Below are 21,691 nucleotides of genomic sequence, written 5' to 3' on the forward strand. Positions count from 1 at the left end.
CAAAGTTAATTTAACTCTGAGAGTGTACAATTTGGTTCCATTTGTACACTCAGAGTTACAGACCCATAAGGGTCCATTTGGTTCCATTTGTACACTCTCAGAGTTACAGACCCACAGGGGTCCATTTGGTTCGGGTGGGAACTTTGAGAACCAATGTTTTAAGGGGTTCCAAATGGACCCTTACAGGTCTGTAACTCCGAGTGTACAAATGGAACCAAATGTGTACACTCTATGTTACGTTATGGGGGTCCTTGAAATTAAAAAGTTTGAGAACCACTGTGTTACAACTTAAGTAAGTAACAAGGGGGTGGGAACTAAATGAAGGTCGTTTTTGTTTTGACAGGGCGCTTCCTAAACGATGCAACCCCTCCCAACCTCTTAACGGCAGTCTTGCCATGTCTGCTTATTATAGGCGACTTTGGGCTTGTTTTTCTGTGTCGCTTGTAAATATTGGTAGTTGCGGGTTGCGATTATTTGGGCTTGTTTGTTTCAATGTCGTTTAACCAGTGGTTGTTTCATGTAAGGAGGACCCCCAAATGAATATGTATTTGTCCCACGCCCCCCGCCCCGCCCCATCTAAAAATATGTTGTGCCAGGGAGTGGACCCCCATACCAGATCTTTGTTGTTAAATTGTTTCACTTTTTTCCCCAAGACTTTCTTTTGAACATAGTCGATTTACAAGCTCTAACGACGCGTTGTGAGCGTTATTTTCAAATAGCCAATGTATGATGTTTAAAATACTCATATGGTGGCTTCTTTTGGGCTTGTTTTCATGATAGACCTGGTTTCTTGTTTCTCTCGCAAAATCTGGCAACGCTGCTTGATGGCGAACGTAGCCAATGAGAGGACAGCTGTCCATGACGCCTAGCTGAGCGTCGTCAGCGTGGCCAATCAGAGAGGTGCCGCGATATTCGAAAAGCAGAGAGGAGAAGTAGCCAGTAGATGAGTTATTTATTTAGATTAGAATCAATGTTGCTACAGTAACAGACAGACAGTGTGTGCGTTGACCCAAAGACCGTTCTACACGGTTAGTTAGTTCGTTAGTGGACTAGACACCGTTTATTATTTATCCAAGTAGTGAAATAAGTTAAATTATTTCGTCTTGTTTCCTTCCTTTTGTTTATCGTCTTCATTTCAACGGTCCTTTCATCACACGAGGTGAGTTGTTGTTGTGTTTTTAGAGCCGTCGGTTGAACACTAATGTTAAACATGTGATTCTAGACCGTTGTTGTTCCTTGTTTACTTGGTATCCTAGTTTAATAATTCGAGGCACTATTTTGTTGTTCTCTCTGCTTCACTCTACTTTATGTGACTGTTCGCCTTGTTTATTGACTTCTAGAGCTACTATGACGGGTTTTATGAAGGTTGATTTCAGGTTTAACTTACAATTTCACTTGCTTGTGTATCGCGTGTAAGCGCTCTCTCTCTCTCTCTCTCTCTCTGTGGTGTGGACAAGTATATAGTAAAGTAAACTAGGAATATTCAAAAGTACAAATTCATAAATACATTTTATTTATTTTTTAATATCAAAGCATTGCTGTTTTGAAAAAGCATAGTGAAAATAGCAGGTGTGCTTGTAGATTGGCTATTTTCCTTTATATATATTTGAAATGGGGCTTAAGAAGTGGTTAATGCAATGTATATATTTGTAAGTTTGGGTCCCAGGAGTCGCTTCCTAGAAATGTGGAGTAAAAAAAAAAACATTTCTGTTTAAATGTAGCAGAGTGACGTGATGTGCTTGCAGAAAAAAAGAACAGAAAGCACTCCAAAAATGTGCTTAACTACAATAGTCATGTAAATGCACTTGGTTACTGTCCACCACTGTTAACAAGTTTAGGCAGTTAATACCTTCCACTTACCACACCCCCTCCTCCCCACTCCCTGCTGACTGTACCTGTGTCTCCTTGGAACAATGACCTCACTTTCATATAGGCTGCATACATACATACATAAGAAAGAGCGCTTCTTCTGTTTGTTAGGGGCCGTTCACTCTTAGCAATATAACTATAAAAATGTCATTTTAAAAATCGTTATAAGTCAAGTGGATGTCAGAGTTCACACCACAACTATAAATAAATATACAATGGTGAACGATATCATTATAGCTCTGCAACTGACTGTTTGCAAAGGAATTCCCACAACGTTGCTGTCGGGCAGAAAGCTCTTATCGCTAACTTTGTGTGTGTTTTTTCGTAAATTAATACCCATGCCTACTTGATCCTACTTCAGCTTCACACACAGACAGGCATCAAAAGTAGCAGATCTGCAAGCTCGAAACGTGGCGCGATGCGCTTTGAGCTTGTAGATCTGCTACTTTTTGAATACTGAAAAGTGAACTGAAACTGTATTTCAGTATCACTGAAGTGATACTGAAATACTTTTGAATTTGAATCCTGAAAAGCATCAGTTTTAGACATATGATGTTTCCACTCGACAGACGATAATGATGACACACAGATGTCACACATAGAAAATGCAAAAGCAACAACAACACTACAAGCTCGTGGTCGTTAAAGAAGGAACCTTTCAATTAAAAAGTGTCTACAGAGAGTCAGATAACAGGGGTCTTCAACAAGGGGTCCTCAGAGTTACTAAAGAGGGGCCACCAAATCTTTGAGTGATACGATTTCTTTTTTACATTAACACCTTCAACCTTAGAATCCCTATTCTGAGGGGAAATAGCCGAAAATAGCCGAGCTACAAGCTCACAACGCCTCGCGCGAGCCGTTGTAAGCTTGTAGATCGGCTATTTTCGGGCACAACACATCATGACGCATTCTGAGCTTTTAGATAGGCTGTTTTCGTGTGACACACTGTCGTACAAAATGGGGCATGACTACTTCAACCCTATACTTAATTTACTGGAGTCTCCCAGGTCTCTAACGTATACTAGGCCAGTGGTTCTCAACCTGTGTGTCGGGACCCCCAGGGGGGTCCCCACATGATTTTGGGGCGGTCCCCAGATGACAGTAAAGTGACAATAAAGAAAATAAATGAAATTATCTCACGTACGCTACTAAAAGGATCTATCAGCCAGCCACAGCTCATATTCATTCATTAAATGTGAGAGAGTTATAGTTATATTAACACTAATATGGTTTCATCTTGACCCCCATCAGGTAGACATGTCGATGTTCGTGACCTCTCCGACATGCCCGTTCGACGAGGAGGAGCCCATGAACGTGTTCGAGTCCACGGCTGCAGAATTTGGGGCTCCCTCACGTCCCCGTCTGCCCCCCGTTCCCGATTTCTCTATCATATGTGCAGGCAAAGAGTCGGTGAGGAATTTAGTGTTTAACCATAATTATTTATTTATTCAGGGTTGCTCTTTTTTCTCTATCTCTACAGCATTGCCTCTAAGGTTGTACCGATACTGGCATCGGAATAGCTGCCGATACTAGCCTAAAATGCTGGTATCGGTGAGTATGCCGATACCAGCATGAGTAAGATGCTTCTTTTTCATATAAATGCAACTTTTTTCTTTCCATTTTTAGAAAACTCTGTCCAAAGCTGACCTCACCAAACGGGGAAGCGGTGATGCGGGAAGTGCCGGCGAGAAAGTGAAAGTTTTCCTTCGAGTCAGACCTCTCACTGACAAAGAGAAGGAGAGAGGAGGAGAAGAGGTAAGACGGATGACCGTGACTGGAACGTATTAGCTGCTGGTTAAAAACGTTCCAACAGTTTTGTGTCCTTCTCCTTTATTCCCACAGCGTTGTGTCAGCATCCAGGACAATGAGACACTGCTGCTCAAAGCTCCCAAGGACTCCCAGAACATGAAGAACGCAGAAAGGGGCATCACACAGAGCATCCACAGGTTTAGCTTCTCAAAGGTACCGTTCACATAACAAACAACTTCAATTTAACCAGTGTCTGTGCAGTGTGTGTGCATCCTCACGGCATATAACCACAGTCATTCTGGAACCATGCTGAACGCATTGAGAAAAACTGTGGCTTTGCAGCAGAAGGCTGGTTAGATTGTAAGTGTCAATGTACATTTTAATGGATATTCTACTGTTAGACTGATGATAGGTTCTTGGTTTACTTATCTCCTAGATTACTATTTCTATGCATTTGATGTATTACCTTGTGTTGTCCTTGCTTACTGTAAATCGCTCTGGATTAAGAGCGTCTGCTAAATGCCTAAATTTACCTGAGAAAAAATGGTTTTAATAACGTTGTTGCATACATTACTGGCAATCGCACGATGCACAACCTAGTAATGACAAATACTGTATTTATAAAATCTGCACCTGCTGTTTGATGTGAACAGTGCACACTGCAGTTAAAAAAGAGCCACTACATGACATAATGGTACTCTAGAGTCTACAGCTTGAGTTTCCTCACCTGAAAGAAAAAAAAGAACCAGGATTAGAATTAGCAATGTGTCTACTACTGGTGAACTGAATTATCACTGACCTGTAAATGAAGGTGCAAACTGACAGGATCTTCGTAAGCGATATACACATTGCATTATTGATCCTCTGTAAACGTTGGACGTTGATATTTATTTTGGCATCTCTCTTACATTTAGATCTTTTTAACGGTATGGGTCTTCTGTCTAGATCTTTACAACCAGTTTGTCTCTTCCGTTTAGATCTTTGCTCCAGAGACCAGCCAGCAGGACTTCTACGAGGCCACCATGAAGAGCATGGTGAGGGACGTCCTCCAGGGGGAGAACCGTCTCCTGTACACATACGGGGTCACCAACTCTGGGAAGACCTACACCATTCAGGGTGAGCCAGCTGATTCACTCTTGCATCCCTACACATTTTAACAGCGATACGATATGCATCACGATACATGGTTGACGATACGATACATGGACCATATTGGTTCATTCATGGCGATACGATACGATTCAATGATTTAAAATCTATACAGTAACTATTTAGCAAAGAAATTACATCTGTGTGGATAGTGCAGGTTTATGAAGGGAAACTTATTATGGAAAATTATTATGGATATAAATTAATAATCACAGTGATTCTCTGGCAAATGCATGGACATAGTATTTGAACACACATGGAAAAAACCCACACCTTGACATGAACACAGAGAATACACACATTTATCCATAAACCAAGCGTAGCGATATGGATTGGGAAAGTAATTAAAGTCCTCTTTTATTTTTTCTTCTTAAAATTGCTAAATACAATGCACAAGTACTTAGTATCGATACAATTGATTATTTGCATTGCAAAACGATTTGATACCGATTATTTGCATTGTGATACGATACAAAGTCAAACGATACAATATGTTGCTGTTTACATATCGATATACTTCGAATCTTCGATTGTTGAAATTAAAATCAATGCATCGATGCAGTATCGTTACACCTCTAATGTCAACACTTTTCTGTGCTCTGCTATGCAGGTAGTGGTCGCGAGGCGGGCCTGCTGCCCAGAGCCCTGGTCTCTGTGTTCAGGAAGGTCCAGGGCCGTTTGTACGGCGCCGTGGACCTGAAGCCCGTCATGCACCAGGACGTACGCCAGCTGGACTCCGCCGAGGTCCGCGTGGAGGAGAGCCGACGGGACGCTCTGCTGAGAGAGGTGAGAAGCAGAGATGCTTTCTTTAATCACTTTTAAGCCTGATGTCTCTGTTTTGGGCATTCCGCCAGAAATGTAACATCTACAAGCTCACAAGTCACAACACATTCTGAACTTTTAGATCGGCTGTTTTCGTGTGACACACTTGTCGTACAATGAAGTACAAAATTGGGCGTAACTACTTAAACCCTATACTTAATTTACTGGAGTCCCCCAGGTCTCTACTGTAATAGACCAGTGGTTCTCAACCTGTGTGTCGGGATCCCCAGGGGGGTCCCCACATGATTTTGGGGGGTCCCCAGATGACATTAAAGTGACAATAAAGAAATTAAATGAAAAACAACCATTGCATTAAACGTAATCAATAAACTATACCATTAAAAACTTGTCACATATTTAGCAAATTGACAAATAATATAAGAGAGTGAAGGGGGGGGGGTCAGTTCAAATATGATTAAAAGTGACCAGCCTACAAGCTCAGATGCTACAAGAGCTTGTAGATCGGCTATTTTCATGGAACGTTTCTGAAGTTTGTTCCAATGCAATCCTTTTTTTTGTACCTGTCTGTCTCACAGAAGGTGAACCAGAGCTCTCTGCACGGCGGTACCAGCACCTGGGACAGTGGGGTCGCCGGGATGTCCACCTTCACGAGTCACATCGCTACCCAGCTAGAGGGTAAGGGGGGACAATCATATTGGGGGGGCTCCTTTTACACTGTTTCACAAATCACACATTAGGACTTGTTCACACAACATTTTTCAGCCGTGAGATTTTATTTTTGCTTTAATCAATTATCACACCAGGAGAGATCAAATAGATTGGACACGGGACGCGTTCTTACAGAGCAAATACACCTTGGGCTGGCCACACCCCTACTTTCACTCTCGCTCTCTCTCTCACACACACACACACACACACACACACACACACACACATCTCATGTCTCCCGCACTCAACCACTCATTCACATCACACACACACACATCGTGCCTGAACAATGGCTCAGTTGAAACCTGTTTCCCGCCTTTAATCCCTAGCCAAATTATACATTATCTAATTTATAAGCCTGCTGAACTGGTTTCTCCACACCTGAACACTTGAACTCTGTCATTTGAAATGTATGTGTTTCAGTGCATCATTATAGACTGGTATTGGTGGTGGCAAGCTGTGCATTGAACTGCAACATTTTTGCTTTGTTCTATACCAGGGGTCTTCAACAGGGTGTCCGGGTCCATTTGTACACTCTCAGAGTTAAATTAACATTGATTTTACAATATAAATTGGGGTCCCAGAGATAGAAATGCCATTAAATGTCAAACTGGTGGTCCTTGAAATTAAAATGGTTGAAAATCACTGCTAGAGCCGTAAACATCTTCTCTTATGGGGGTCTCTAACATATCTTTTCAAATGTGGGTCTGTGGGCTAGTAAGTGTCAATTTGGGGGTCCTTGACATGAAAATGTTTGAGAACCCCTGGTGTAGAGCAGGGGTCTTCAACAGGGGGTCCGGGACCCCTAGGGGGTCCTCAGAGTTACTACGGGGGGTCCGCCAAATCTTTGTATGATATGATTTTTTTTTTACATTAACCACTTGAACCCTAGCATCCCTTTTCTGAGGAGAACTTCAGCCAAAGATAGCATATCTACAAGCTCACAACGCCTCGCGCTGCGAGGCGTTGTGAGCTTGTAGATCGGCTATTTTTGGCAAAGAGTTATAGGTGTAGAGGGGAAAAAAAGAGCAGCAAAAGTTTATCTGAAACACAATTTTATAGAATATAGAGGGGGTCCCTGCTTCATCTATCTATCATCTATCATCTTGACAAACCAAAATCCTATGCTAGAGGACTTTTCCTAGATTTTTCTTCTGCTTTCAACACAATACAGCCGGACTTGCTCCTCACTAAAATGGTTCAGTTACACATTAATCCTTTTGTTATTCAGTTTTATCTTAAGTTCCTCACTGACAGAATTCAGTATGTAAAGGTAAACAAGACACTCTCCTCTCCCATCAGGACCAGAGTTGGTGCACCCCAAGGTTGCATTAGCTCTCCTGTATTGTTTACTCTTTACACGGCAGACTGTAACACCTGCGAGTCAAATCAGTTTCTTCTGAAATATTCAGATGACTCTACGCTAATAGCTCTGATGACTGACATTGATGACCCGAAACAGTACCAGTGTAGCGTTGACCGGCTTGTGGAATGGTGTGACAAAAATAATCTGATTATCAACACTAAGAAAACTGAGGAAATTATATTTGGTCCTGCTCCCGGTGATAAGACACCACCGGTGACAATCCATGGTTCAGCTATTGAACAGGTCCCATCTTACAAATATCTGGGGGTGATGATAGATGCCACCTTATCATGGTCATCTCATATTGATTATATTTGTAAGAGGATACAGCAGCGTATGTACTCCCTACGCCGACTTAGATTGTTTGGTGCTAGCAGTCAGATCTTGTCTCTTTTCTATACGTCTGTTGTTCAAACTGTGATGTTGTACTGTAGCACGGCCTGGTTTAACAGCCTATCAATGGTATATAAGAACAAACTGTATAGCCAAATTAAGATCTGCGCTAAAATAGTTGGTAGGCCAGTCGAGGCTGTGTTACGTTCCTTTAAAGAGGCCCAGATCAATAGTATGCTTAGACTGGCAAAGAGCATCTCCTCTGACCCCTTACATGTTCTAAATGATGAATATCAACTGATGCCCTCCGGGAGGCGGTTTAGAGTCCCTAAATATAAGAAAAACAGGCTAAAGAATTCTTTTGTACATCAGTCTGTTCTGCTTTTAAACCAAAGTCGGTAAACCAAGAGGATTTGTTCTACTGTTCTTGTTTCTGTCTGCTTCTGTGATGTATGTCCTGTAATGTACTTTGTGTAATGTTTTGTGTATGTCCTGCCTGTATCTTGAACGGTGACGTCATGGACACAAAGCAAATTTCGGTGAAAGCTGACAAGAAAGTTGTATCGTATGATATCGTATCGTATCTCTCAGCTAGGGGGTCCTTCGCCTGAAAACGTTGAAGACCCCTGCTCTAATATATAAAAATAAGTCAACAAACCAAAAAAAACATGAATTGACACTGATGATGGTGTTAAATACTTGTGTGTGTCTCTGTATCTGTGGTGCAGAGTGTGACAGCGTGTGTCTGGAGCCGGACAGTCTGACTCACAGTGCCGGGGCCGACCTGGAGGCGGGGGTTCAGTTCTCCATCTGGGTGGCCTTCTACGAGATCTACAACGAGTTCCTGTACGACCTGCTGGAGGCTCCGCCCTCCCTGCCCACCAAGAAACGAGCCACGCTGCGGCTGAGCGAGGACAAGCAGGGAAACCCCTACGTGAAGGGTAACGCCTACTACTACTCATTGATCTATCTGAACCAGGGCTGATTTCGTTGACTAAAACTATGACGAAAAATGTCTGTTGAGTTGACTACCTTTTTTCACTTACGAAAACTAAATAAAAACTAATCTATAATGACTAAAACTAAGACTAAATATATTGACAATTTCGTCAACAAATAAAAACTACACTAAAATGTTTGGGAGGGACTAGTGGAGAAGAGATCCAGTAGAACTAAGCCAAGTCATCATGCGTGCGAGCGGACCGAAAATAGTTGATCTACAAGGGTGTCACAGACCATCACAGCTTGATGTACAAGCTCACAACGCGTCGCCCTGCGACCCGCTGTGAGCTTGTAAATCGGGTATTTTCGGCATGCAGCTAAGTGAAATCATTTCCATGCCATCACGGCCCGCCCAAAAATAATCTTGATATTTAGTCAACTAAAACTAAACAGAATTTTATTCAAAAGACTATGACTGAAACTAAATCAAAATGTGCTGTCAAAATCAACACTGATCTGTACCAGCGCTACAACAGTTAATCGATTATCAAAATCATTGATTGATTTTTGCATGACACTGTTGTGCGACAAAGAATTAAAATGGGGCTTAATAATAAAGGCTTAATCCATTTGTTGAAAACTAGTCATTTATTTTGGTGCATAACTCTTAATGATATCGCTGTCTGCTGTTTTTACTGTTCCTTTCTGTAGATCTGACCTGGGTCCAGGTTTGGTGCATAATTCTAATGATGTCTCTGTCTACTGTTACTGTTCCTTTCTGTAGATCTGACCTGGGTGCAGGTGCGCAGTGCAGAGGAGGCCTGGAAGGTGCTGAAGGCTGGCCGCCACAACCAGAGCTTTGCCAGCACTCACCTCAACAGCAACTCCAGCCGCAGGTTAGCTATTTGTCCTGGGGTCCGTCTTCATCATTCATGTCACATTTGCGGACTTTATTTTTAGAACAAGAGCTTTACCGTCAGCAGTAACTCGAGTCGCAGGAAGAGACGCAACAAAATAGTAAATAAATATCCAGGACTGTGGTGGAAAGTTTGGAGAGTGGTTACAAAGAACAATGTTCTGAAAGTTATGACACAACATAATGATGTATTAGTATATTGACCTTACCTACAGTACCCACTGCACATGAATTAGAAGCCATTGTATGAGAGGGTGCAGGTTGTTATTTGGCGGTTGGTTACGTGGGGTGGTTGTTTATTATCTATGTTGTTCTTCTGCTCTTCAGTCACAGCATTTTCTCCCTCCGTGTGCTGCACGTCCATCCAGAGGCTGAGCAGGGACAGGCCACGCGCATCAGCGAGTAAGTGATAATCTATACAAGATCCGTACAAGCTCGCAGCGTGGCACCGAGTTCGGCGCTACGAGCTTGTCGATCTGCTATTTTTGAATAGCCAAAGTATAAAATAATGGTTGACGTGGTTACACAGATGCGTTTCCCTCGGTTAAAATGACTGCACTAACCAACACTCTCCTGCCTGTCATCGTGCAGACTGAGTGTATGTGACCTGGCCGGGTCAGAGCGATGTAAAGACCAGCGCAGCGGAGAGAGGATGAAGGAGGCCTCCAACATCAACACCTCCCTCCACACGCTGGGACGCTGCATCGCAGCTCTGAGACACAACCAGAGCAACAGGTAAAACGCTTTAACACATCATTCATGGCATGGTGTGTAATTAAACCACTTATGGAGGAGGCACGAAAATAGCCAATCTACAAGCTTAGATGTAAGATATTTATTTTTGGGTGTAGTGTGTAAGGAGAAAGTATACTTTGACATTGTTTATTGACAATGACATATAAACATATGTACAATACATACATGAATATAGGCTCCACCATTATCAAAATGTTGAAAACGCAATAAGGCTAACGGCTTATTTATGAATGATTCAATGCGTGTGAGTGATAAAGTGCAAGCGCATTGATAGACTAAATTATAAAGCAGGCTTTATGTCTCATCACTTGATTACAAATGGATATAATCAAAAACCAAGACAGTCAGACTTATTTGTAGGCATGTAACGATTTATCGTAAATCGATTAAAACTGGTGACAATTTAAATCGATTTGATAAAAAATGTTATCACGATGCAAGCAGCAGAGGGCACAATCGAGACAAGACAAAAAGAAGAATATACAGGATCTTTGTAAGAGAATTGATACAAAAAATAGTTTTCAGTTATTTGCTACTGTATTGTAAAGAGGATAAAAGAAAACCGGTATTTTGTCTGGAAAATAATTTAGTGTTTAGAAAATAGTTAAAAGTCGTATCGTGAATCTAGTAACGTGATTCGAATCGTATCGTGAGTTGAGTGACTCGTTACATCCCACTACTTACTTGTTTTAACGTTCTCTTCAGGTCCAGACCCGCCCAGCTGGTGCCGTTCAGGGACAGCAAGCTGACGCGCGTCCTGCAGGGCTTCTTCTGCGGCCGGGGCACCTCCTGTATGGTGGTCAACATCAACCCCTGCTCCACCATCTACGACGAGACCCTCCAGGCTCTCAAGTTCTCCGCCATCGCCACCCAGGTACTAACAACCCCCCCCCCCCCCCTCGCTTTGGTTCTGTGTTCTGTAGGCCAGTGGTTCTCAAACCTTTTCATGTCAAGGACCCCCAAATTGACACTTATTAGCCCGCGAACCCCCCATTTGAAAAGATATGCCAGGGACCCCCATAAAAGAAGATTTTTTACGGCTCTAGCAGTGATTCTCAACCATTTTAATTTCAAGGACCCCCAGTTTGACATACATTTGGCTACGGACCCCCATTTAATGGCATTTCTATCTCTGGGACCCCAATTTATATTGTAAAATCTATGTCAATTTAACTCTGAGAGTGTACAAGTGGAACCAAATGGACCCTAACGGGTCCATTTGGTTCCACTTGTACACTCTCAGAGTTACAGATCCATAAGGGTCCATTTGGTGCCTAATCTATCATTTAGCTGGGGACCCCCTGGAACTCCCTCAAGTACCCCTGGGGGTCTCCGGACCCCTCTTTGAGAACCAATGCTGTAGGCAGAGCATGTAAGCGGAGCGGGGGGGAAATGCCGCTCGTCGCTCCAGGGGGCTGTTGTCACGCTCGCTATCTGCTCATGTTGATTCCCCCCCCCCCTCTCCGTCGCTTACATTGATTTGCACACCTCTCCAGGGTTCCCACGGTCATGAAATTCCTGGAAATATTTTGAAATTATAAAAACAGTTTTCCAAGCTTGGAAAAGGTTTGAAATTAATCAAATGTTTTGGAAAATCTTTGGCTATCGTGTCTGTCGGGTGGAAACCTCATATGTCCAGGATTAAAATTCTTCAAAAAAGCATCAAAAGTATCAGATCTACAAGCTCGAAACACGTCGCTTTGCGCCGCGTTTCGAGCTTGTAGATCTGCCACTTTTGATGCTTTTGTGTGACGCTGTATGATTTAGGAAAAAACACAAAAAGTTAAACTACGAAGATAAGAGATTTCTGCCCGACAGCAACAAAATACATTTGTTTTTGTCTGACATTACGTGAAAGATGGGTAAAATGCAGTGTTACTCGATACGTTGTTAGCTTGTAGATCTGTTCTTCTTGTCACGTGACACCTTCGCTCGAGTCTGTCTTGGGGCATTGATGGCAGACTGGTTTAAGAGTCTCATTATTGCACTGTATGATTTCTATAGTCCTGGAAATAGGGTAAAAAAATACTTTAGAAAAGTTATGGGAAAATTTGTTGTTACAAATCTGTGGGAACCCTGCCTCTTGCTCCGCTCAGACCGGGCCGCTCAGCAGCTTAAAAAAAAAGCGTTGAAATCTTGATCGAGGACGTGCGCCCTGCACTTCTCCATGTCTGTGTCCGTGCGACCGGGCATGCTCAAACATGAGGTGCGCGGCCCCCGCCGGAGCGGCTTGGAGCGGAGGACGGTCCTGCTCCGAAAGCCGCTCTCTGACCCATTTTTAAAACCAGCTCCACGCTCAAGTCAAAATCCCACCGCTCCGCTCACGTGCTCTGTCTGTAGGACAGTGCTTCTCAAACCTTTTCATGTCAAGGATCCCCAAAACGATATGTATTTGGCCACAGACCCCCCATCTCAAAATATTTTGTTCCAGGGACCCCCAGATGCAAAGATTTGAGTTACAAATGTACAAAAGTTCAAACTGACTGATTTGGTGTTTGTGTTTTTTTAATTTCAGCTGGTCCACGGGCCGTCTACAAAGAGCAGAGTGGCCTACATCCTGTCCCTCCTGAACGAACCCGCCTCCACACTCAACGCCTCTGCCCTGGAGGAAGAGGAGGAGGAGGAGGAAGAGGAGAACGGTGATGAAGAAGAAGAAGAAGAAGACGTCACCATGTTAAATACTCGGGTATGCATGCTCAATGCTCATCATGGATTTATTCATGTTTCCTCATGTATGGCTTGGGTTACTTTCTGTAAAGTAAGTCACAAGCTCATAAAGTTCTCAGTCGCCACGACTGATTTCAGTCATTTGGATTCCATAGAAGCCTGCATGTCTTCTATGGAAGCATGTTGCGCACTAAAAATAGCAGATCTACAAGCTCACAACACGTTGAAGTGTTGTGAGCTTGTAGATCGGCTATTTTAAGAATAGGTTATTATTGAAGTGATCAAACTAGCAATAGAATACATGTTTAAAAGCATCTTCCATAATCATGAATGGTCTCAGAAATGTCTATAAAGCAGGAATCAAAAGGAATCATCATTCTATAGCCTAATTTTTGTAAGTTTAGGTGATATAATGGTTACCGGTTCCCCGTGTAAAGTGATATGAAGTGTGTGAAACCGGCGTCCCTCGTGCTTTTATCATCCCGCTAACTTAACAGCATTACGTGTACTTCTGCTTCAGATGCTCCTGGAGGCCATCGATGTCTTGAAACGAGAGGTCTGGCGCCAGCGGGCTGAGAAGGAGCTCCTGGAGGCCAGGGTGAGGGAGGAGGTGGTGGAAGAAACCATGGAGTTGATCAACACTATGCAGGTGGAATTCAGGTACATACATACAACCAGCAGTGAAAATACACAGTGTTTATTTAACTCTGACAGACGAGTGTTATCATGGCACATTATGCCTTCACAAATACTGCACAGTTTTGTCTGTGAGTATAGTTATGCCTCCCATAAGACTTTACTAAGACTATGCAGGTCTATTTAAAACTCAGTTTAGTAAGCAAACCATGTTGTGTCACCTGTTGGTATGTCAGAGAACTATTTGTAAATCTAGCATGGTCATGTAGAAAGAGGTATGTATTCAATTCAATTCAATTCAATCTTTATTTCAGACCCAGGAGGATCCATATCACAAGAAAACAACACCACACAATAAAAACAGAAAACAAAATAAAATAAATAAAAATAATGCAAATAGCTCACATTGTTCATGTATGTATGTATGTATCTATTCTTTTGTTCTCCGAGAGCTCTCGACTTTTGTTAAATAAATCCATTGATTCATTCCACTCTACCCTTGTGGGAATGTTTTTTTTTCTTCACGTCATACCTAAGTAAGGTATACTTTAATTCCTGCCACAACAGTGTACAAATGTGACCCGTAAGGGTCCATTTTGGTTACACCTCTCGGAGTTGAGGGCCGTTCTCACAAAGCACTGTGACTTTAAATATAACTATGGTTCACCATTGTCTTTGCTATAGTTGTGGTGTCGACGCTGTTTTTAAAATTGTTCTAACTCGAGTGGATGACAATGGTTCTAGTGCTTGGTGAGAACGGCCCTTTATACAGTCCGCATGGGTCTATTTAAGTTAACGGTGACATTCTTCACCTCCCCATAGTGAACGCCTGGAGCTGGAAAGAGACATGCTGGAGGAGAGGTTTGAGGCCAGGATCGAAAATCTGAAGAAAAACCTTAAAGAATACTACAGTGAACAGCTGGAGGTGAGACCCACTGCACCCCCCCCACTGCCCGTAACCAGCCTAGTGCTCACACACATACCCCCCATCCATGAACACGAGACCCGCCATACTGCCATTAACCCATTAAGACCTGTGTAATTTTTAGATTTGAGCTAAAAAAAAAAAGCATTATTTTACACTTTGGCTTTTCAAAAATAGCAGATCTACTAGCTCATAGAGCGGCACCGAGTGCCGCTCTATGAGCTTGTAGATCTGCTATTTTTGAAAAATCAAGAAAATGTGTCCAAATCTTTGAATATACAGTATATATATTTTTTAAAGCGAACATTTGTAACTCAAATCTTTGCTTCTGGGGGTCCCTGGAACGACATATTTTGAGATGGGGGTCCGCGGCCAAATACATATCATTTTGGGGGGTCCTTGACATGAAAAAGTTTGAGCACCACTGATAAACATACGTTTTTCAGAATACTGTTGTGATTTAGAAGACATTTGTAGAATCGGCTTCAGGTTAACCAGCCTGCTCATCGCGTTTAGACACACACACACACACACACACACACACACACACACACACACACACACACACACACACACCGTTGCTGTCGGGTAGAAACCTCTTATCTCTATATTTTAACTTTTTGTCTTTTTTCATAAAATAATGCCCTACTTCCACCCGACAGAGAGAACATATGATCACCATGCAGCACGTCATAAAAAAATAAATAGGGTTTAAGACAAGTGGTTAAACTGCTCCGACCTCATTTTGCTGGGGGGGCCCCCTTGGAACCCCACTCAAGAACCCTTGAGGGTCCCCGGCGCCCCACGGTCCTCACTTTGAGAACCACTGGCCTCAGTCACTCCCGTCACCAGTAGGGACATGAGCTGTTAACAGGGTTCCCACGGTCATGAAATTCCTGGAAATATTTTGAAATTATAAAAACAGTTTTCCAGGCCTGGAAAAGGTTTGAAATTAATCAAATGTTTTGGAAAATCTTTGGCTATCGTGTCTGTCGGGTGGAAACCTCATATGTCTAGGATTCAAATTCTAAATTGGCAAAAGTATCAGATCTACAAGCTCAAAACGCGTGGCTTCGCGGCGCGTTTTGAGCTTGTAGATCTGCTACTTTTGATGCTTTTGTGTGACGCTGTATGATTTACGAAAAAACACAAAAAGTTAAACTACGGAGATAAGACGAGGTTTCTGCCCGACAGCAACAACAAAATACATTGTTTGTGTCTAACATTACGTGAAAGATGGGTAAAATGCAGTGTTACTCGATACGTTGTTAGCTTGTAGATCTGTTCTTTTTGTCACATGACACCTTCGCTCGAGTCTGTCTTGGGCCATTGATGGCACACTGGTTTAAGAGTCTCATTGTTGCACTGTATGATTTCTATAGTCCTGGAAAAGGGGTAAAATACTTTAGAAAAGTTATGGAAAGGTTTTGAAAATTCGTTGTTAAAAATGTGTGGAAACCCTGTGTTAAGTTATTCATGTTGTTGAATTGTCCTGTTTTCTCCTCTCCTCTCCTCTCCTCTCCTAGGAGCGCGATGAGGAGATCAACGAGCTGACCTCCGCGCTGGAGAAAAAGAAAGAAGCCGAGGAGAAAGCCGTAAAGAAGGACGACTCGCTGCTCATGCCTCCTCCCATGATGGAGCCCGAGGCGCCGCCCGTCCTGAGGCGCTCTCAGCGCAGCATGGCCAGGAACACGGTGGAGGTGGCGAGCGTGCAGGCAGAGCTCACCCAATGCCGCGCTGAGTTGATGTTCAAAACGCAAGGTGTGCAAGAAACCTTTTTTTAAACTTTTCTTTTTACATACATTTTTTTGGGCGTGTATGCTTTTATGGATAGGCCAGTGAGTAGGCTGACAGGAAATGGGGAGTGACATGCAGCAAAGGCCTCACAGAACTCAGACTCAAAGAACTCGCGATGCGTTGTCAGGCTACATTGAGCCTAGGTGCCCAGACCGCTACACTAGCGGCCCAGACCAACCTTTTAAACTTTTACCGTAATATTCTGTACCATATATTAATGCCATAATAATATGTTGAAAATGTGTTCCAGCCTTAAATTTATTCTATCTAATTTTCACCCCAATCTGTGTATGTACTATGTGATAAAAGAAGGTTAGCCAATGCAATACAGACATTATTTGTACTCCTCTGTACCTATTACCTACTGCACATAGAAACGGAGCTGCTACCTTTGAAATCTGAGGCTTATACCATTTTAAATCGTTTCGGGAAAAATGCCGCTAATTGTCCCAAAAGTGACAGAAAACTCCTGAAAGATTGCTGCTATTTGTTTCAAAAAGCTTTATACCTGTGCCAACATGTACTGTATATAACGTTGCAATGTAACATAGTTACATTGCTGTTTACACAATGCTGTACCCCCTCCAACTGTACATACTGTCAATTGTTTTATGTTTTGACACTTGCTTTGGCAACGTAAACGTTTGTTTTCTCATGCCAATAAAGCTCCATTGAATTGAATCTATACTCATAAGTCGTACGATAAATGGTGAAAACAGCCAGTCTAACAAGCTTGTCGTTTTTGGATGAATTCTGAAACGTTTCAGCTACGATGACAGGGAATATAGGGGTGCCTGATTGAAAGTGCTTTATTACAAATTTATTAGTTTCCTTCATTGAGTTGTATTCATCAGTACATGATAGATGTCAGATTGTGGGGAGGAGGTGAACAGTGTTTTATTGGAATGTCTCCACAGAGATGAGGAAGCTGGAGGTGCAGCTGACGGTACCGGGCCCGACGGGCACCCTCACCAACACCACCGATCGCAAGCTGAAGAACTGCCAACGGGTTAGAACAACAACCACTTTTTGACCTGTCATACTGTACAACAGTTAATTGAACTAATTGATTTTGGAACACATTTAATTATTGATTTTTGGAGAGCTCACAAAGCAGCGCTCGGCTAACTAGGCTCTTTTTTTTAAAGAGCCTAGTTTTAATTCTTATTTCAGTTAAAGCCGCACTATGTAACTTTCCTCTTCTACCCCCGGATTTGAACCCGGTTTCCTGCACAAGTGCTGAAATGTTTACCATTGAGCCTATTAGAGCCTGCCTGCTTGTTCAGGGGAGACATTTAAATTGGACAAAATTAAATTGTATTCATTAAAAAAAGTTGCGTGGTGCTGCTTTAACTCAAATGTTTTGTAAATGTTTGTGTTGGTTATTTTGTTTAGTTTTAATTCACTATAATGATAACCGTGCTCCTCCTAACTGGACTTCGACCTCCGTTCGACAGAACCTGCGTCAGCTGCGAGTGGACCTGCAGAGGATGGGCACCACCCTGCAGTCCAGTGAGAGAGCCTGCTGCCGCAACACTGGAGGAGAGCGGCTCCGTCGGAACCTGGCCTCCGCGGACGAAACGCTGGCCAAACAGGTACACCACCGTCTCTAAAGTAAACTGTATAATATCAAAAAATAAATGATCTGTACATTGAAACTATACAAACCATAGGAAGCGCGGTCAAATGGACCTGGCATCTGTTTACATCAGTGGTTCTCAAACTTTTTCATGTCAAGGACCCCCAAATTGACACTTATTAGCCCGCGGACCCCCATTTGAAAAGATAAGCCAGGGACCCCCCATAAGAGAATATTTTTACGGTTCTCTAGCAGTGATTCTTAAAGGACCCCCAGTTTGACATGCATCAGGGCTACGGACCCCCATTTAATGGCATTTATATCTCTGGGACCCCAATTCATATTGTAAAATCAATGTTAATTTAACTCTGAGAGTGTACAATTGTACACTCTCAGAGTTACAGACCCATAAGGGTCCATTTGGTTCCTATCCATCATTTAGGTGGGGACCCCCTGGAACCCCCTCAAGTACCCCTGGGGGTCCCCGGACCCCACTTTGAGAACCAATGGTTTACATCTTAACTCTAATGGTGCGTTCACACGGGCCAGATACATAAATACACTGCATCTTTGTCGCTTTGTATCTGTGTTGCTCAACATGGTCGTTGACGTCATCATCATCATCATTATCGGAGCTACAGTTGTAGTTTTGCATCTTTGAATCTGGAACCCAACCTCAACTTGATTTTGTAGCTTTGCATCTTATCTTTGTTGCTAGAGCTACAGCTACACACGTTGGCTGTATGTTCGTATCTTCATGTCGCTGGCTTCCATTGAAAATGAATGGTTAGCATGTATCCTTTTTATCTGTCCGTGTGAACGCACCATAAGCCTAGTCTCATCATGTTGCCATAAATAGCCATTGCTTTTTAAACTTCTCCTTCTCTCCCACCTCTCTATCTCTCCCTTCGCTCAGTCTGCCTCTCTGTTCATCTCCTCCGCTCTGTGTCGGGTTCTAACTCTGAACCCGGATGCTTCCACGTCCGCGGCGGTGGGCGGGGCGAGCTGCATCTGACCTCCTCCCCGCTCGCTTGCTACCTCTGCCTCCATTTCACTCCTCCTTTCAGCCAATCATTCACTTCCATTCCACTCCTCCTTTCCACCCAATCGTGCACCTCCTCTCTAGAGCCAGACTGAAATATATCAGCCGATCTATCGGCCATTATTTGACTTTGTTGACGACGGTCGGTATAATCGGCAATTATGCAGCCGATGTCCCGAATTCCTTTGAACCACTTTCAGTCTGGTGTCTCTATTTTGGGCATGTCAGGCGAACATATTCAAAGAAGTCAATAGCAGATTAACATGCTCACAATGTGTTATAATGTGAGCTTGTTGATTTTTTGTGATAGGGCTTAAAGGAGAATTTTGGACTAAGGTTTTCTTACCTTTTCTATGACGTTATGATATCTTAGGATGAATGTTACAGTAGAAAAATGTCATAACTCCATCCCGGGTTCGCCACAGCTTAAAGAGTGCGCCAATAGGCCTTGCGCTAGATCGCGTATTTTAATAGTTGTAAAAAAAGAGAGAGAAAAAAGAAGTCTCGTTAGACGAGATCGAAATCTCGAAATTTCGATCTCGTCTAACGAGAATACGTTTTTTTTTGTTTTTTTGCATAGTGTTCTGTCACTATGAACGTCAGATCTCTCAAAAAGAAAAAAAAAAGCTATTCAAATATGCGATCTAGCGCAAGGCCTATTGGCGCACTCTTTAAGCTGTGGTGGACCTGGGATGGAGTTATGACATTTTTCTACTGTACCATTCATCCTAAGATATCATAACGTCAGTTAGTTTTTCAAATTGCACTTTTGACAAAATATCGGCCAGAACATCGGTAATCAATGGTCTAGGACTTGGAATTGACGCATTGTCGGACTCACAAATCTGGTATAGTCGGGCTCTATTTCACTTCCTCTCACTGCCTGTCCTCCTTATCCACTGCCCCCCCCCACCTCCCTGTCCATCTTATCCACTGTCCCCTCCCTCTCCCACACACCACTGATTGCTCAACTAACCGTGTGGGCCGGCTCCTCCTCCTTCCCAGGACCAGATCCTCGTGGAGCTCCAGAACAGTCTGCAGCTGGTCAAGGCCGACCTGCGTCGTCAGGCCGACACCCTGACCCAGATGCAGGCCTCCTCGTCCTGCTCGGACCACCTGGCCGTCGGCCGCTCCTACAAGAAGAGAGTCTGCGGCGCCGGCGTCAACTGTGAGAACCAGCCCCCGGCGGAGAAGCGGCCTTTTCTCCACGGCCTCCTCCCTCAGAGTCTGCGCACGCCCACGCGCAAATGCAACCCCCCCATGCATGCCCACGACGACGCCAACCACACGCCGTCCTTGCGCATTTTGCGCTCCCGCCAACAGTCCCCGCTGGTAAATAGCCCCGCCTTCGCGACCACCCCGCGCGGCCGCAAGTACTGACTCTGTTAACCCCATTAAGGGCATTAACGCATCAGTGTCATTTTTAGATTTCTTTGGCTATTAGAAAATAGCAGATCTACAAGCTCATAGCGCGGCACCGAGTGCCGGCCCGTGCTATGAGCTTGTATCTTCTATTTTTGAAAAAGACAAGTCGTGGAAATGTGTGTAAATCTTTGGATATGTGTAGGCTATATATTTTTTTTTTTACTCAAATCTTTGCTTCTAGGGGTTCCTGGAACAAAATTCTAGGGGTTCCTGGAACAAAATATTTTGAGATGGGGTGTCTGCGGACAAATACATATCATCTTGGGAGGTCCTTGACATGAAAAGGTTTGAGAACCACTGATATTATAGCAACATACTTTTTTTTAGGATTCAGAAGACATTTGTAGAATCCCCAGAAGCAGAACTCTTCCCCAATTTTCACGATTTTTTCAAAAATAGCTGATCTACAAGCTCTTAGCACGGCACTCGTTGTCGCTCTATGAGCTTGTAGATCTGCTATTTTTGAATAGCCAAAGACATCTTAAAATGACAGAGATGCGTTCCTGACCCGGGAACGCATAAAGGGTTAACGCAGTCTTGATCACGTAATGTCGTTGGTGCTTTTTTTCTGAATGTACATACATATATATATATTTGCATGTCTGTATCGTGCAAGTATCATTGCACAATGTTTCTGCTGTTAATATCCAAATGGCTTAGAAAAAAACAAAACAATGCTACGCTTTAAAATGATGGAGATTAAGGCATTGTTTGTTTGGTTCAAATCTCTGGTTGATTGGGAAACTTGAGTGCTTGAGTGCGTGCAGTGTTGTACTTTACTGTAAAGAAGTGTTTTTTAGTTTTTGATAACTTTTTACATTTTGTATGCATGATTAAAGGTTACCTACTGGTTATTCTACTGTTAATTGTAGTTCTTGCATAATGTGTTTGCATAATAAAACATTGGGATTCAAATACGGCACTTCCTGTTCATTACTCATCTCACTTTGACCCCAGAACGCATGCATGAAAAAATGAAAAATGTCAAGGTTGCATCAGGATTTGATTTTGAGGCTGACAAGATGACAAGACATTGCATTGTTATAGGT

General features: G+C 43.0%; 1 protein-coding gene across 4 annotated transcripts; it reads left to right on the forward strand.

Moving 5' to 3' along the window:
* Positions 1-971: 971 nt before the first annotated feature.
* kif20a (kinesin family member 20A) lies at positions 972-21,562 on the forward strand. Of its 4 annotated transcripts, XM_084074792.1 has the most exons (20): positions 972-1,159; positions 3,121-3,279; positions 3,496-3,624; positions 3,712-3,831; positions 4,596-4,734; positions 5,378-5,553; positions 6,126-6,225; positions 8,686-8,898; positions 9,611-9,627; positions 9,701-9,795; positions 10,143-10,217; positions 10,407-10,550; positions 11,277-11,445; positions 13,087-13,257; positions 13,759-13,898; positions 14,697-14,799; positions 16,326-16,560; positions 17,514-17,605; positions 18,054-18,191; positions 20,223-21,562. In XM_084074792.1, exons 2-20 carry the CDS (start codon positions 3,127-3,129, stop codon positions 20,595-20,597), a joined length of 2,784 nt encoding a protein of 927 aa, XP_083930918.1. In that variant the 5' UTR covers positions 972-1,159; positions 3,121-3,126; the 3' UTR covers positions 20,598-21,562. The 4 variants fall into 4 exon arrangements, with proteins under 4 accessions (XP_083930918.1, XP_083930917.1, XP_083930916.1 ...); XM_084074791.1 differs by lacking the exon at positions 9,611-9,627 and having other exon boundaries at positions 972-1,166; positions 3,125-3,279; positions 9,684-9,795; XM_084074790.1 differs by lacking the exon at positions 9,611-9,627 and having other exon boundaries at positions 9,684-9,795.
* Positions 21,563-21,691: the final 129 nt, after the last annotated feature.

This window comes from Gymnoscopelus microlampas (genome assembly GCF_963454915.1).
Source record: "Gymnoscopelus microlampas genome assembly, chromosome: 12".
Classification (NCBI taxonomy): Eukaryota; Metazoa; Chordata; class Actinopteri; order Myctophiformes; family Myctophidae; genus Gymnoscopelus; species Gymnoscopelus microlampas.

Excerpts from the sequence above, each read along its gene's own strand:
- kif20a (XM_084074791.1), top strand. The coding sequence starts at position 3,127 with ATGTCGATGTTCGTGACCTCTCCGACATGCCCGTTCGACGAGGAGGAG. Across the intron at positions 13,258-13,758 it reads TCACCATGTTAAATACTCGG|ATGCTCCTGGAGGCCATCGA; the intron begins GTATGCATGCTC and ends CTTCTGCTTCAG. Across the intron at positions 18,192-20,222 it reads ACGAAACGCTGGCCAAACAG|GACCAGATCCTCGTGGAGCT; the intron begins GTACACCACCGT and ends CCTCCTTCCCAG.